The sequence below is a fragment of the Rutilus rutilus genome (assembly GCF_951802725.1).
Source record: "Rutilus rutilus genome assembly, chromosome: 10".
NCBI classification, from domain to species: domain Eukaryota; kingdom Metazoa; phylum Chordata; class Actinopteri; order Cypriniformes; family Leuciscidae; genus Rutilus; species Rutilus rutilus.
In genome coordinates, this window is record NC_140215.1 from 38,535,730 (window position 1) to 38,551,474 (window position 15,745).

General features: G+C 39.7%; 1 protein-coding gene across 1 annotated transcript in view; it reads right to left on the reverse strand.

The window, feature by feature from the left end:
* Positions 1–259: 259 nt before the first annotated feature.
* LOC311298304 (sacsin-like) overlaps positions 260–15,745 on the reverse strand; it is a 32,006-nt gene continuing 16,520 nt past the window's right edge. The window contains exons 6-8 of the mRNA XM_084421112.1: positions 11,838–13,263; positions 11,647–11,735; positions 260–11,542 (exon numbers count right to left, since the gene is read on the reverse strand). Coding sequence (XP_084277238.1) covers positions 639–11,542; positions 11,647–11,735; positions 11,838–13,263 — 12,419 coding nt within the window. The 3' untranslated portion in view covers positions 260–638. The remainder of the gene's footprint in view (positions 11,543–11,646; positions 11,736–11,837; positions 13,264–15,745) is intronic.

Genomic DNA, 15,745 nt, shown 5'->3' on the forward strand with positions numbered 1-15,745 from the left:
GTTGTTTTATTTTTTGTAATGTCGATTATTTTCTCATCAATGGGCAAAGGACCGCCTGATGCCAAAAGCAGGATCCAGACATAAAATGTGTAATGCATTTCATTTCACAGCATTACCTTAAATATTTTCATGTCCCTTTGGATGTAATTTGTATTTAAAATTCATTCATTTTATTTGCAGTTCTGTCATTTAGTGAATATTTGTTTGACACAGCTTTGGACTTCTGTTAATATTTCTTAATAAAAAACATGCTTTTAAATGATTTACATTGAAATTTTAATTCTAATGTCAATTATATTGCACATTTTGCAGACTTGTTTATCTAAAGTAACTTACATTGCATTCAAGATATACATTAATGTAATGCTTTCCCTGGGAATCAAACCCATTAACTCGGCATTGCTCTACTGTTTGCTGCAAGAATGTCCAGTATACAATAATATAAATGCAAAATAGGCTATAATAGCAAGAAAGAAGAGAAGCAGACTTAGAATTATCAAAACATAATTACAAAGATATAAGAATTTCCAGTATGCATGGTAGCAGTACTAAACAGATAAAAAAAGAAGATAAGTATTGTTACTTGAAAAGATCCTCATGATCGTCTCAGTGGAACATAGTCTGTGATTTAAGATACTTTAATAAATGTATTCTTTTATTTTTTCTAAAAGCTTTGTTGCAATATCCAGTGCACTTCTAGCTTTATCGAAGCTGAACTGCTTGTTTGGAATGTGAGGAAATGGGTGATAGTTCGGATACTGAGTTTTTTTGCCATCAACACCAAGTTCAGTCAGTTGCCTCACAGTGTTTGGTAAAGAAGTCAACTGTGGGCTGTAATGGGACACCTGCTGAGCAAGGCTAGTTATTGAGCAGTTGTTGGGATGCTGTCCACTTCTCCTGTACATTGCTGCTTTCAGGGCTTTTTCCACAGCCTGATGCACCTTAAACAGACACCACTCTGAGCAATCTCCTCCAGTGTCATTGTGAGCTGCTCTGATGTCACATTGAGCCTGTTCATACCAGCGCTTTGCCTCTCCTCTGTTTGGCCTTGGTGTTTCTCTGTGATATGACCAAAAGTTATAGTGGCTTCTAGAGTAGTTATGATAGAACCTCTCGCGTCCCCTCCTGTGGCTTCGTGCCTCTGTGTTCCACGTGTTATAGAAATCTCGATAGTCTCTCCAGGTTGAGGATGTGCTATGTGCAGTTTTCCCTTGTTGTAGTTCCTCAATTCTGTTTTGCAGGTATTTGAAAGCCTCATTGGCAAGTTCTTCATTGCCTGGGTTTTTGTCTGGATGCCACCGGAGGTAGAGACGTTTGAGGGCTTTTTGTTTGTCCTCACTTGACATATTCCAGATTTCTTTTAAGCTTTGGTCAATTTCTTTTCTGATCTCTTCAAATGTCCCTGGAAAGACTCTTTTGGGTGGAGGCCTGGATGTCAAAAAACGTTCTATATCTGTGCAAGTGGACCCTGTTGACACAGTTGCCTTCTTTTCCTGTTTAAATTGGTAAAGGTCAAGAGAGCTTACTTCAATGAAGTTATCAATGCCAACTTGTATTTTATATCTGGCAGGAAATTGTCTCGTTTGTCCCAGTGGATCATCCAGTCGGTTGATAACAATGGCATAGAAATATTCACCGGATTCGTCCTTGCTGAAGCCAACATACTCTCCACTTTCAAAGTTGTTGAGGAAGTTCATATCAAGGCAGTCATGCCATTCTTCAGGTATGAGACATCCAGGTTTCGGTAAGGCATCATGTCCTTCCTCGAGGCCACTATTATGAATGCCATGATTTGCCAAGGTTTTCTCAACATCCTCCATGTTTTCACACAGCAGAAGATGCCCAAGGACTAGAAGTCTTGAGGCGGTCAGACAGTTCTTAAGAAGAGCATTGATTTCTTTAGTAAGACACATATTAACTTCATTCACTACTTTGTGGGTCATGTCATCATTGTGTTTCAAGTAGAAACTGCACCCATCTTGCTGTTTTTTCACATAAACATCTGTTTCAACCTTACTACCTTCAAGTGGCTCATGGTTTAACAGAAGTTCAGTTTGAAGAGTTTTGCAACAGATAATCTGAATCTTAGAAAAGATTTCTTCACACTTTCCTGCAGCTTCAGACTGTGAAACCCCACCTTTGCTGTCTTCTCTGATGAGACAGACTAGACCATGAAGAAATGCAGCAGAAGACAAGTGTTTTTCAAACCAGCCACTAAATTCACATCCCCCTTCATCACAATATTGGACACTTGCTCCCTCCAGATTTTCAGAAATTACATCCGAGAGAAATTTGGGGCGAACTTGCTGTGGAAGGAACTGCAACAATGTTTGATGTTCATAGTGATCATTTTTGAGATGACAGTAGTTTAATTTTTCCAGCAATTTCAACTTGGTTTCCAAAGGACCCTCAAGTCTTGCAGGCTGGAAGACTGTGTCATTGAAAAACAAAGTGTTGGATTCATAGAGTCTTCCATCTGTTGATGGAAGATAAAGTGAGTCGTTTTGGATAGAGGTTTTGTTCTGTTCCTCTTTCAACAGGCAAAACAGCTGTTGTACAGCACGCTTCACAGCTTTCTGCTGATTTGCCTGAAGGCTGTCTTTGTCAGAACTATCAGAATAGATTTCTTGAAGAACAGTGATGTATTGATTGACGGTGGGCCTCTCCTTTACACCAATCTTCTTAAAGAAGTCTTCAAATTTCATATAATTTGGGGGAATGCGGTACAAATAAGGCCTAAACTCAAGATCATCATTTATTACAAGTGCTGTCTGCTTTTCCTTCACAAGCTTTGTCCTGTTTTCCACCAAGATAATGGGGAGGTCTGAGAACAGAGTGGGATCAAAATTTATTGACTGAAGGTATGCATATGATTTGCTAAATATTGTGTTTCTTGTTTCCAATAATGTGTCAGTGTGACACTGAGATGTAGAGATGTTTTTCAGATTAGCAGCTATTTTTCCAAGGGGTGGAGTCTCCAAGGCTCCGACATCCTTCAGTTTCATTATGAGATGTGAAGAGCAGAATTCTGAGGGTAGGATTGGCATAGATGTCCATATCAGATAATGGTGATCATTGTCTCTGTCAATCAATGATCCACTGATTGCAACAACCTCCCTCTCTTGAGCAAAGGCCTTGTGATAATCACAAAGTGTTTGCTGGATTTGCATTGGGAAGATGAATTTCATGTTAGCAACTCTGTTCAGTAAATTTGAGTTTTTTTCATTACTCTTTGACAAAACACTCTTGAGCAAAAGTTTTGATCTTTCCTTGAGAACATCTAGAGGAGTGTTGCCTTTTGTTTCAGATTCAATTTGTTTTGCAAACTGAATGATTTCCTCATCAGACACTTCATGTTTCAATCCAAGGCCCTTTAAGAGACAATGTGCTTTATTACGTTTACTTTGGAAATAGTCCCAAAACTTTGCTTCAGTGCATTTATCTTTGAAAATCTCCCAAAACTTCTCTGGCACAAATCTCTCTTTTGGAAGCATTAACCTGTAAAGGGGTACATTGTCATCATAGAAGTATGAAGCCACCTGAAGAGAGCCATGGATGTCTCGAATAAATCTGACGTCTCTCAATGCAGAGACAATCCTGGGGTCCACTGATCCAAGTTCCACTAAAAAACGCATTAAATCAAGAAGCTTGGCCTCTTTCATCATGTGTACTGTAGGAAGAATAAACTGTACACAGAACTCCAAATCATCTATAGTCTGTATGTTTAGACATTCTGCCAAGACTAGGTTGTCCAAGGTGTTCTTCAGGAAAATACTGTCACATCCATCAACATGGTACAAGTTTGGAAAGTCATTCTGATGCTTAGAATTCAGAATGAAAATCATTCTGTGTAAATCAATCCTTTCTCGTTTTCCAGTTATGGACTCAAACAGGGGCAAGGACTTGAACATACCCACATGTTGACTCTTCTTTTTGGAATCTCTGATCCCGTTCTGTAAGAAGCGTTGAAGATCTACACATTCATCTGTAGAAAGCTCCTCAAACTGTGAATGAGGAACATGATGAATCTCTTCTAAAACAGCACTGCTGTCTCCTGTTTGCAGGAGTTCTGGATACATATACTTGAGACGGAACTCAAGAATGAGACCAATGAAAAAGCTGGAGTCTAATTTCATGAACCCCAGTTTTATGAGAATGGAAGCTATTTTTTCATCTGGCTTCAGAATCACTTTTGATATGTTTCCCAATGTTTGTAAAAAATGTGTGTTATTTTGACTGGGACAAATGACTGGTAAAATAGGACTGTCATCAAAGTGTTTTTTTATCTCACTGAAGACATTCATATTTTCATTTTGGCAGAATTTCTCTTGATCATCAAAGAAGATCCATAATGTTTTCAGCCATTTGATCGTCTCTGTCTCCGCTTTGTACAGCTGGCACCTTTGATCAGGTAATGATTGACTGAGGAGTTGAGCGAGTTCTGGTTTCAAATACTCTGCTGCTATGTCAATTGTTAAGTCCTTAATTAACTTTCCCTGACACAGAATTTGGACATGACTTATATTGACATAACTGTCAGCAAACATTTCCTGATGTCCTTGGAAAAGACAGTTAAATCTTGATATCAGCTTTGGGGATTTAGAGTCGAAGACTCTTAACATCTGATCTTCTGTGAGGAGAAGAGGCAGCCCATTGAGGTCATGAACATTTTTCTCATTTGCATTTGTCAAGCAGAAGCTCAGAAGGTTTGAACATCTTGTGTTGTTTTTGATCAAGGTCTGGTTGACGGGCAAAGGCAAACCACTAGTTGTCTGGGAAGGATCATTCAACGATCTTTGTTTCAAGAAATGCATCACTGTTGAAGCGCTGACTTCTGTCACATTCACACCAGCTGATTTGAAGTTGGCTTTTATTTCATGCATTTTTAAAGTGTCTGGCACTAATTTCATGCCAATGTCATCTAAAATTTGGAAAATTCCATCATTGTCATTACTTGTAAAATATGGACAATTTTCTAAATATGGTTTAGATAGACTGTACCAGGTAACTGTGTATTTTTGTTGTGAAAGATGTGATGACTCAACAGACACAGCATGTACAGTAGGTATGACAGGAAGATCAAGTTCTTTGACTGATCTATAGACCTCATGGATCATCTCATGCCAGCCTTTGTTTACTTTCTCTGAAATGCATGGAAAGTAATCAAGGCAAGAAGTCTCCAGTTCTACCTTGAGGGATACAAGAACTTTAGGCGTATCCTTCTTCATGACTGAACACAGATGTAACAGGAGGTCAGCATAGAGTGGTGAAATTATGTTTACTTTCAGTGACTGGTTCCACTCTGTCTTCAGACTATCACCATCCTCTTTCCACAAGTCCCTTCTTGAAGAATCTACTTCAAAATTTGCATTCACATGAACTGGTAAACCAGTTTCTCCAGGTAATGGCAAAGAACAAAACGCCCTGCCAGTAAATTTGTTGTAAAATGAGCTTTTCCTACATGCAGCCAGAGCAGCTTGAGGAACTTTAAAATGATCTTGCTTGTTTTTTTGCTCATAGTTTTCTCTTGAAAAGCTAAAGCACTCTGCAATGACCCAGTGACTTTTTTTATTTCCAGATGAGATTTGAATGTCATAGATGGTTTTGCAGGGTTCTGCTGTTCCTGACATGAGGGATTCTCGAACATGTCTGTGAAAGTTTTCCCTGCTTACCGTGTTCTTCTCTGTTTGTTTTTTTTCAATAAGGAAAGGAACTTTTTTCCCTTTTCCATCTTCACCGATCTCCAAGAACTGTATTTTTGTGATGTGTTTCAAGAAGAGAATTAGTCCTTCAGGATCTTCAGTCAAGGCAGAGTAAAGTTCGTTCATGTCACGATCTGTGATGGTCTGTCTAGATATTTCAGATTGTTCTGCCATTTCCTCTGTTCTGAGAGGGAGCCTGAACATGGTTCCAGAATTGAGTGCAAACATTTCTGGAAGAAAGGTATGATAAACATCCTCAAAAGATTTTTTTAATTCATCATCAACTGAAAACATGCAGCCTGGGGACTGTTTTGTTATACCTTCCACATATTTTAGATTTGGATCAGAAATGCAGAGCCATTTGTCACCGGTCAGGATAGATGGACAATCTGTCAGATGATACACGGAATTGAAGCCAAGTCCATATTTTCCAGTTCTCCCTAAAGTGCCATGTTTTCCTCCTTCTCCCAGCTGCTGAATACCCTGCAGATCATCATCAGAAAATGTTCTGTTGTTGTACACACAAAGAGCCGGGCCTTGAACCAGTTCCCATTCCTTTCCAAATATCTTTTTTGTATTATGTTTTCTTTTGTCCCACACAAAGTGAATTTCTGTTGCCTCTGCATCATCAGCATTTTGAATGAGCTCTTTCAGAACATCCTTTTTAGAGGGATATGCATCAATTATATTTTTTATTCGGACAGGTAGTTTCTCACTTTGTCCAAATTCTTTGGCATGAAGGGAAAACTGAGTGACCAAATGATTCTTCAGAGTATGGTGTCTTGTTGTCATTACACCAAAATGACAGGCCACAGGCCGAGATATCAGATCATGGACGAGCTTGACACCAGCTGAGACAGGCATCCATGGGCTGTCATTAAATCTCAGCTCTTTAGAAGATGTCAACACACCTCTCTCATCAGGTATGAGACAGTTTGTAAGCTTTTCGTCTTTGATTTTGTATAGCCCTTTTATGAGTATTGTGACACACTTATCGAGGTCTGACGTGGAAAGAGGTTGAGATTTATTTAAATTCTCAATTTTATTAAGTGCAGCAACAAATTGCTCTTTTGTAAATTGTTTGGTGACACCAAGGCAGTCCCAGAGCCTCTCAAATTTGGAGAAGATGACTGGAAGCACATAGAGATATGGTTTCTCCTCAAATTCTTTACTTCTGGCCACTGACCTCACATTTACAAATTGATCCTCAATGAAAATGAATGGAAATGATTTTGCTTGCTCAATAATGGGATTGGGATCTTTCTGTTCCAACAAGTAATTGTTGAGATATTCATAGCAATACTGGGCAATGTTGAAGAGAGCTGTCTTTTCAAATGCTTTGCAATGTTGGTGTGCTTTTAACAGCTGCTGAAGAACCGTCTCAACTGGTGGATTTGTCAGTACTCTCAATTTTTGGAAAACTGGATGATTTTTGTGTATTTGAAGGTTTGAATGATCAACTGTGAATTCTGTCATGCTTACTAAATTGAGACAACTGTCACTGTAAACTTCAGAGGGTTTTTTAAGAACGGTGGCTGAACTGTGGCTCTTGTTTTGCTGAACTAAAGGAACTAAGGCAGGAAGGAATGCTATTTGAGACAGTGTGTGCCAGTGCAGAGAATTCACATCTTCTGATGAGTCTTTCACTGACTCCACAAGGCACTGAAGACGTTTACGATATTCAGATTTATCCTGTTGCCAAACACTGGATATCTTCTCTGCTCTTTCTATTATGTCCTCTAAAGGGAGGTGGTCACTCAGCATTCCCAAATCTGAAAGTCGTTGAATCCTTTTTGGTGAGAGAAAGTCATTTTCTGTTCCTTCAAGAAAGCGACCTTCCTTAAGTTCATACAAACAAGCCATTTTGCCAGATGGATTCACAAGTTGCTTGATTAATTGAACCTTCTGACAACTCTGTGTTGGAATACAAGGGTAACTTTTTAGTAGGTCATCAACAGCTGGATCATTCAAATCAATGGCATTCAACACAAGAGTATTTCTGCTGTGTGTGTCCACAGAACTCAAGTTCTCAAAAATAATGTTGTAAAACTCAGGCCAGTTTATTGTTCTTTGTTTGATCTCTGGCTCGAAACCACAATCGATGAAACTCTGTCTTACCCATGATGGGAGAGAAACAACACTGGAATATGAAGATCCCAACCTCAAGAACACTTTCATGGCAATGTCTTCAATTACTCGGCTCTCCTCAATTTTTGGATTCAGAAATCTCACATTGTCCATAGAACACCAATTATGTCCATTGCTGAAAAGCTCCAGAGATTTGCCATTGGCATTCTGCACAACTGCTGAGTAGAATGACTCAACCATGGGTAAAAATGCTTTGCTTACTGTCTTTGTGTTTGGCCAGAATGTATGGAAGGAATAGTTCTGGATATATCCATTTTGGACCATTGTTTTCAGCTCAAGCAGTGTAGTGATGTAAGCAGAGGTTACAGCATCTTTCAGTAAAGCTTTGTTCCACTCAGACTTAACTCCTTTTTCCCATAGACCTTTCCTATTAGATGTGACTGCAAAAGTTCCATTGACATGGACTGGAAGACCTGTCTCAATTGAGAGAGGAAGAAAGCAAAAAGCCTGGCCTTCATGCTTCAGGCTTTCATCAGGAGACCATGAATTAGTTTTTGCCTCTTTATGCAAAGGTACAGCTATACCTCCAATTGGAAATGAAAACACATGTTCTTGTTCAGTTCTTCTCTGGAACATTTGCAAAGAATCATGCGTCCCAAAACAGGAGTACAAAAGCCAGTACTGGGTGAGGGATTTATCTGAGTTCTCCTGAACTATTTTAACAATGTGTGCTTTGTTGACATCAATAATGTTGTGGCATTTGATATCACTATTTCTGAAGGTGTTCTCAATCTCTTGGAGACGTGTGTCATTCGAGACATCAATTGAATTCATGACTTCTCTGGATATTTTGAGAGGAGTCTGGATCTGATCATTCCATGGAGGAGTCGATGCGTTTTCAGGGACAATTTGAAGGGACATAGATGTAATGCTCTTCAGAAATAGTAGGTGTGTTTGTGAATTGTCAGTCAAATGATTTTTAAAACTCCTAATTCGCTCCTCATCATATACCTTTGAACTAATCTCTGACTTGTTGGCCTCCTCCTGAGTGCGAAATGGTAATTTAATCAAGGTGCCATTGTAAGCTTTCTTGCTGTTTTGCACTGACAAATCACAATCAAAAATTCCTTCATAAGATTTAAACTGTCCAGGAAACCTTTTGAACAGTCGTTCCTGGAATGGATCAAGTTTAATTCCTGGGTTTCCTTTGCTGAGAATGTGCTTTTCCAAATGGGTGACATTTGGATCAAGTATTAGAAGGCTTTTTCCACTCAAAATTGAAGGAATATCACTCACATGGTAAACAGCATTAAATCCAAGCCCAAACTTTCCAACCATCTCGACTTTTTTTTCCTTTGATGCTGACCCCACTTTGACAATGTTTCTCCAGTCTTCTTGTGAAAAAAGCTCGTTGTTGAAGATCCAAAGGCATGGTCCAGTGCAGAGAGCCATTCCATGATCAAAGAGTGTTTCAGGGGGGTCTTTGTGTTTTCTGAAGTCAAGGAGGAATTTACATGTGGTTGCCCCAGCATCCTCAGCATTTTGTAGGAGTTCTTTGAAAATGTCACTTTCTTCATCATACTCTTTCAGAATGTTTTTAATTCTTTGAGTAATTAGTTCAGATTGCCCACACTGTTCTATACCAAAGGACTCTTGCTCTGCTTGTATGAGCTGTGGTTTTAAGATGCGAGTACTTAAGAATGGGACTTTCAACCATTTTGCAGTGATGGGTAGAACTTCTTCATGAATGACATAGAACTCCTCATTGTCTTGTTTCAGGTCATCGAGTCCTTCAGCACTGATGTCACAGAAGACTGTTTTGGACAAAGGCTGCAAAGTAAAGTTTTGATTGTGTGCCATGACAGGCACAGGGGTACTGTCCTTTAAAAGCTTCTCATTCTTTCGCATCCAGTCAAGAATGGCAATTGACACTTTACGTTCTGTCAAGTCTCCATGAGGAGGATCCCTGCAGTCAATTCTTTGTTTTATGTCATGGAGTATGTCTTCAATCTCTTCATCGGACAGTGTTTTCTTCACCCCAAATTTTGTTAGTAGGGTTTCATATTGTAAAAACTCTTCAGGCACTTTTTTGATGTAGGGGCTTAGATCCAGTTCAGGTGGATAGGCTAAAACTATATCTCCTGGACAGACAAACTCACTTTTATTCCATATCCAGGGGATGCTTTTTGTGTCCATTAAATCTGTGAAATTTCTCACATTGTCTTGCATGAATTTGTAAATACTGTGCAGCTCGGTTTTAAACTGACAATCTGACTCTGGGTTGACCACTGATCTCAGTGCAGAGAGGTTCTCCAAGACTTTTTCAGCAGGAGGGGGTTCATGAAGTCCAAGATTTTTGCAGACTTGTCCTGTTAGCTCAGAGGTAAGTGGCATTACATATCCAACAATTGAAGAATACTTTGAATCCCTTACTTCAGATGGCTTATACAGACCTCTCTTGAGATTTCTACAAATGCTTTCATTCAAGAACTTTGGATTTTCACAGGGCAACCACTGCCTTTGCTTCAGCTCTTCTATCTGCGCCTTGGTGAATTTTGAAAGGAAATCATTCTCATTCAGGACTCGAACTAGAGTATATGCTTTTTTCAATGCCTTATCTGGTGAGTGGGCAAAAAGCTTTTCAGTATGATTTATGACTTGGAGTATGTTTTCTGTTGATATTTGTTTTTGCTCTGTCTTTAGGCCAAGGCGCCGCAAACTCTGAAGCATTTCCTCTGTCTTTGTGTAAATAGGTGGGGGAAAGAAATCTGCCTCAAAAAGGTCCTGAAATGTCCTGTTTCTTGGATCAAAAACGTTTGAGGCTTGTTTGATTTCTCCCTGAGTTGTCTCAATAAAATTGAGATGTTTGGTTTTCGCAAGAAGCTGCTCACTTTGTGAGAGTAGAATGCTACCATTAGTCAGTATCCAGGTCATTACTGTCTGTTTCTCACCTTTTTTGAAAGAGGCTGTCTCAATAGAGTCAACCAAACAAACAGCCAACTTAGCGGCATCTAAGAGTTCAATATTCAGAAGAGTCAAAAGTCTGCGATCAGCTTCATTTGCACACTTTACAATGGTCTCAGGTATTGGCAAATCATTTGGAATGGCTGGTTTGGTGGTTGAAACAACTGCTTGCTTTGATTGAACTGCAACATATTTCCCAGACATCATTCTGAAGATTGGCAACATGGAAAGCAAGTTCTTTTCAGCATTTGAGAGAGAATCCAAAGAAGAGAGGTACACTTTCAACTCCTCTTTTTCCTGTGATGGAGCAGAGGCAATTCCTTTGATGACCTTATCTCTGTGTGAGTTCACAAAGACTTGTAGAACACTTCTTGGTGAAGCAGGAAGAACATACCTCTCAATGTCATGATGTCTAAGACATTCATCTCTTTTTATGACTGTACACCCCACCATTCCTAACACTTTCTGAACATGATCTGACAAGCTAGACGCTGTGCTACTCTGAAAAATCAAAGTTGTGTTACTCTGCAACCTTGCTAACAGTACAGAATTGCCTGAACTCTGTAGAGGCTCCAGTGGTATTAAAGGCACATCAATAAAGTTGTTTAACTCAATCAATTCAGTGCTAAGAAATTTCCAGATTTCAGCCAGCCAGCTCTTTGGTGGATGATGATTTTCTGCTGTTTTCCATGTCACATGACCTTGGGTAACCTTCCAGTCCATGGGTAAGTGCTTCTTGATGAGCGCAACAACATCTTTAGCATCCAAATTGATTATGTTGTATATGTCTGAAAAAAAGTGAAATGATTGAGACCAAATTTCACAAACATGTATGATATTAATTCAATATTTTATAAGCATCCCGATAAAATTTATGAAACAGTTTTCTTACTCTTTGTTGTTAGTTTCCTTAGCTGCATAGTGCAAACATGGCTCAGATCGTTGGGTATAAATCTTTCTTTACAAAATGGCAGCAATGTTCTAAACATAGAAAAAAATGATTATTAGTACTTTGAAAACACAATATAAACACACCAAAGAATTCAAGTAGGAAAGAGACAACTGTAGGCTATCACACCTTACCTTGGAAACTTCAAATTGTCGATCAAAACAGTGTTCTGCACTTCATTGCTAAATGAAGTGAAGGTTCCATCACTGAGAGGCAGAAGTTTAAGACCTTGTAGCTCTGTGTACTTCTCATCACTAAGAGCTAATTCAAGAAGAGAGTATCTGTCACCTTTGGTAAGGTTTTCAGCCTTACTTCTGTGAAGGACATCTCTAACATAAGATGGAGTCACCCATGTCAAGGCATTTTCAGGGAAGATTTTTCGAACATCTTTCAAAATATTTTCTGGGACTGTGACCAGGTTCTCTCCTTCAGCAATCAATAATCTTGACACTGCAGACATTGTGTCACTACATATATTGTTAACTGGAAAAACCGCATCTGAGGGAGACACCCAGATTTTCTCATCTTTGGCAAGGTGAAAGATCTCGTATTCAATTAGACCGCTCAGAGTATCTGTTGCAACTTCATGCCATCTGTCTTTATGTACAGTCTTGGATAGGTCAGGCCAAAGATTGTACACAGTGGCAGCAGGCAGGGTCGAGTTTCTGGATAACTGAATGGCATCCAGGATCATCATAAGATATACATGAGGAAGGATATCTTTTATAAGTAGCTCATTCCACTTTGCAGACTCATCATTCTTCTGATCCTCCTCTTGCCACTTAATGAACCTCCGATTATCTGTCAGGCCAAAGCAAGCATTGATGTGAATGGGAAGCCCAGTTTTGTTTGAGTCATTATTTGGAAGTGGCAGAAAGCAACTTAGTCGCCCATTGCAAAGTGATCTGTCTTCATCTATTCGAAAAGCTGCATCAACTTGAGGGTAGAAGCTCAGCTTACTGGCTAGAGAGTCAATCTCTGGTTTATATCCATGTTTCAGAAGGCAAGTTGTCACAAGCCACTGGGACTTTGTTTCTTCCATTTGATGGGAAATGTGTGATACCGTTTTCAAACAAGTTTTTCTGTCAAACGATTCCTGCTTGACATGAGAAAGGTCAGTGTAAAATGTATTTGACGCTGAAACTTTTAGCCTATTGCTGCAGAAGCCATTGGTGTCAATATGCATCAAAGTAATGGATGACACATTTCTCAGGAAAAGAAGACTGATGTCTGCATCAGCAATGAAACTGTCAAAAAGCTGTGTAACTTTTGTGGAGTCATACAAGTTATCTGAGATCTCAGAAGCCTCATTACGCAGAGGGAAGCGGAAAAGCGTTCCTTTTAAGTATTGCTCCTCACTGATGACCTTCTCCCAGGAACAACTGATGACATGACTGACTACATTTTGAAAGGGCTGGAACTGATCTCTCAAGTTCAAAAGGCTCTCTCTGTCCTCTTCGTCATCTAAAGACCATCGATAGCCTTCTTCATCATCTCCAAACACCTTCTTTTGAGGGTCAAAAATGGCCAGGTGTTCAGAACTGAATACACATGGCAAGTCTGTAAATAAACAATAAAAATAATTATAAATATTGTTAGCGTCGCCAGTGTTGTGCCAATTTACATGTCAGAATCCGACACCACAAGTACCCTGAGGGGCAGTTATTTCTAAAAACTGATGTTGCAGCAGATTAGGGGTGGCATTTATAAAACTGTGTGTAGGATCCTTACTAAATGTGTACGTGCCTTCTGTGTGAACGCAAACACGTCCCGGGATTGATGCCGGGATCTATGCCGGGATTGGGACCTATAGTAACATTGCCCGGATCAGTCCCGGAACGCACCCTGTGTGAACAAAAGCCAGAACCAATGCTGTAATGGGTGTGGCATAGTGATGACGCACGCACATGCCATCGCAATGACATCCTGACGCCAAGTGTCTTTATGGGATTTTTACGGGATGTGTGTGAACGCACTCACAGATTCCGGAAAATCAATGGCAGTGTGAATGAACCAAAATCAAACGATCCCGGGACAAATCCTGGGACACATTATCCGTGTATTTTCCGGAATCTCTGTGTGAAAGGGGCTTTAGAAACACAATGAAGCTGAAGCCACAAGTTTACTTGAGTTTATTTTAAGTAACACTAAGTAACTTTTCAACCTTCATAATATATTTCCAAAACCCTTGTGATGGTACATCGACTTAAAATAGGTTGAATGACACGTCTGCCATAGCCTGACGGGGTTTGTATAGTTTTTAATCGTACTTTTAAACTTTGGGGTTCGGGTAGTAACCCCCGCACACAAAAAGAACTACAAAATTCGACTGCTTTACGGCATAGGCTACCTCACTTCCCCCAACACGTCCTCACATGCTGTTGGACTTGTAAGTATATTGCTTATATTGTATATCACTCGGACAAGCACCTGGCGTTCTTGTTGATGGATTAGTAGACATCTTCGGAGGCTAGCTGTGCTTGTTCGATGTCCGACGATTTGTAACGCGTTGTGTTTATTCCCCAATCGAACTCGTGTAACTGTCTGTCACACGTTCTACCGTCCACAGCATTACTTGATAGACAAAAATAGGACAAGAATGAGCATCAAACAGAAACATCCCGCTTACGGGGTGTTCGAGGCGCACATACAATACAGACTGCCGACAGTTAAACAGGGCGCGCGCAGCTCTTAAAGGGGCCACACCTTATTTCCACTCGTTACAGCTTCTATCCGACTGAACGGGGACCGGTATACAGGGGGGAGGGGATCAGGCCGTGAGTGAAGAGACTGCTCTGCGTGAGTGGTATTTACGACAGTAACGTTAAATACAAGTAGTCCACAGTGACTCTAGGGGGTCGTTGTTTGACAAAAACGGAAATCCTACATAATGGGGCTTTAATTTAAACTAAATTAATAACTTTTTTACAACAAAAAAAGAACCATAACTGAACTTACTTAAAGGTACAATATGTAAGAATTGTATATCAAAATATCCAAAAACCACTTGCACAGTTTTATATATTTCTTTCAATTGTGTACTTCCATTATCCTAAATGTTTCCAAGAATTTGTAAATTCAGAGAAATTCACAATTTTAAAAATTGCCCGTCCCTGTACACTTGTCGCCTGTCAATGACGTAATATCCGTGTTATCCCTGGTTTCCGCTCGTACTGCCATGGTAACCATGGCGACAGACGTGGACAACTGCGTAGTGCGTTACGTGTAGCGGCACGCTCACGCTGTTGTTGTTTCGTTCAAACATTATGGACCATGGCAGACTTTGGGACAAAAGGAGAACTAAAATGAGGATCAATATCAGCATGGCGTTTTCGAGATGCCGAGAACTTCACGTCCGCGAAAATCTTGGACTTGACAGAGACGCCGCTCTTGCATGTACTTTATTAGACAGGTGAGCAAATGTACATAAAAGTAATCAATTTTATATCTCAACATGATGAAATGTTAGAATATGATCAGTATGTTATTCTAATGTTGATCTAGCTTACTGCTAGTCTCATACAGACAAACTATGCTGTTTAGTATGGTAGTGTAAAGTTAGACTAAGTGAAACTGTTTCAAGTGTCATTCGTCAAATAAACTGACCTGTGTGAGTAGTAATTCAGCACTTGCGGGTAACTTAGTTTGGTAGAATTAAATGTCCTTATTACTTTATGTCCGCGGGACTCGCGTGTGCCGCTGAGATCTGTCTCTCATTAGCACTCGCACTCTGCTTCATTCCACAGTCATGTTAAAAACTTCAATGTATTCACTCATCCATAAACATTATTAGATCCATCAGCATGACGGCAAGTTCCATGACTCCGCTTATGCGTCATCAACTTACGCCTTTGTTATTGTAAGAGGTTAGCGACCTCTAGCGGCGAAAAAACATATTATATATAAACAAAACATATAAAAAAATACATATTGTTGCATTATTTTCCTGTTATCTCTGTAAAGCTGCTTTGAAACAATCTGTATTGTAAAAAGCGCTATATAAATAAAGGTGACTTGAGTTGATTTGACAAGTGTGGTCATG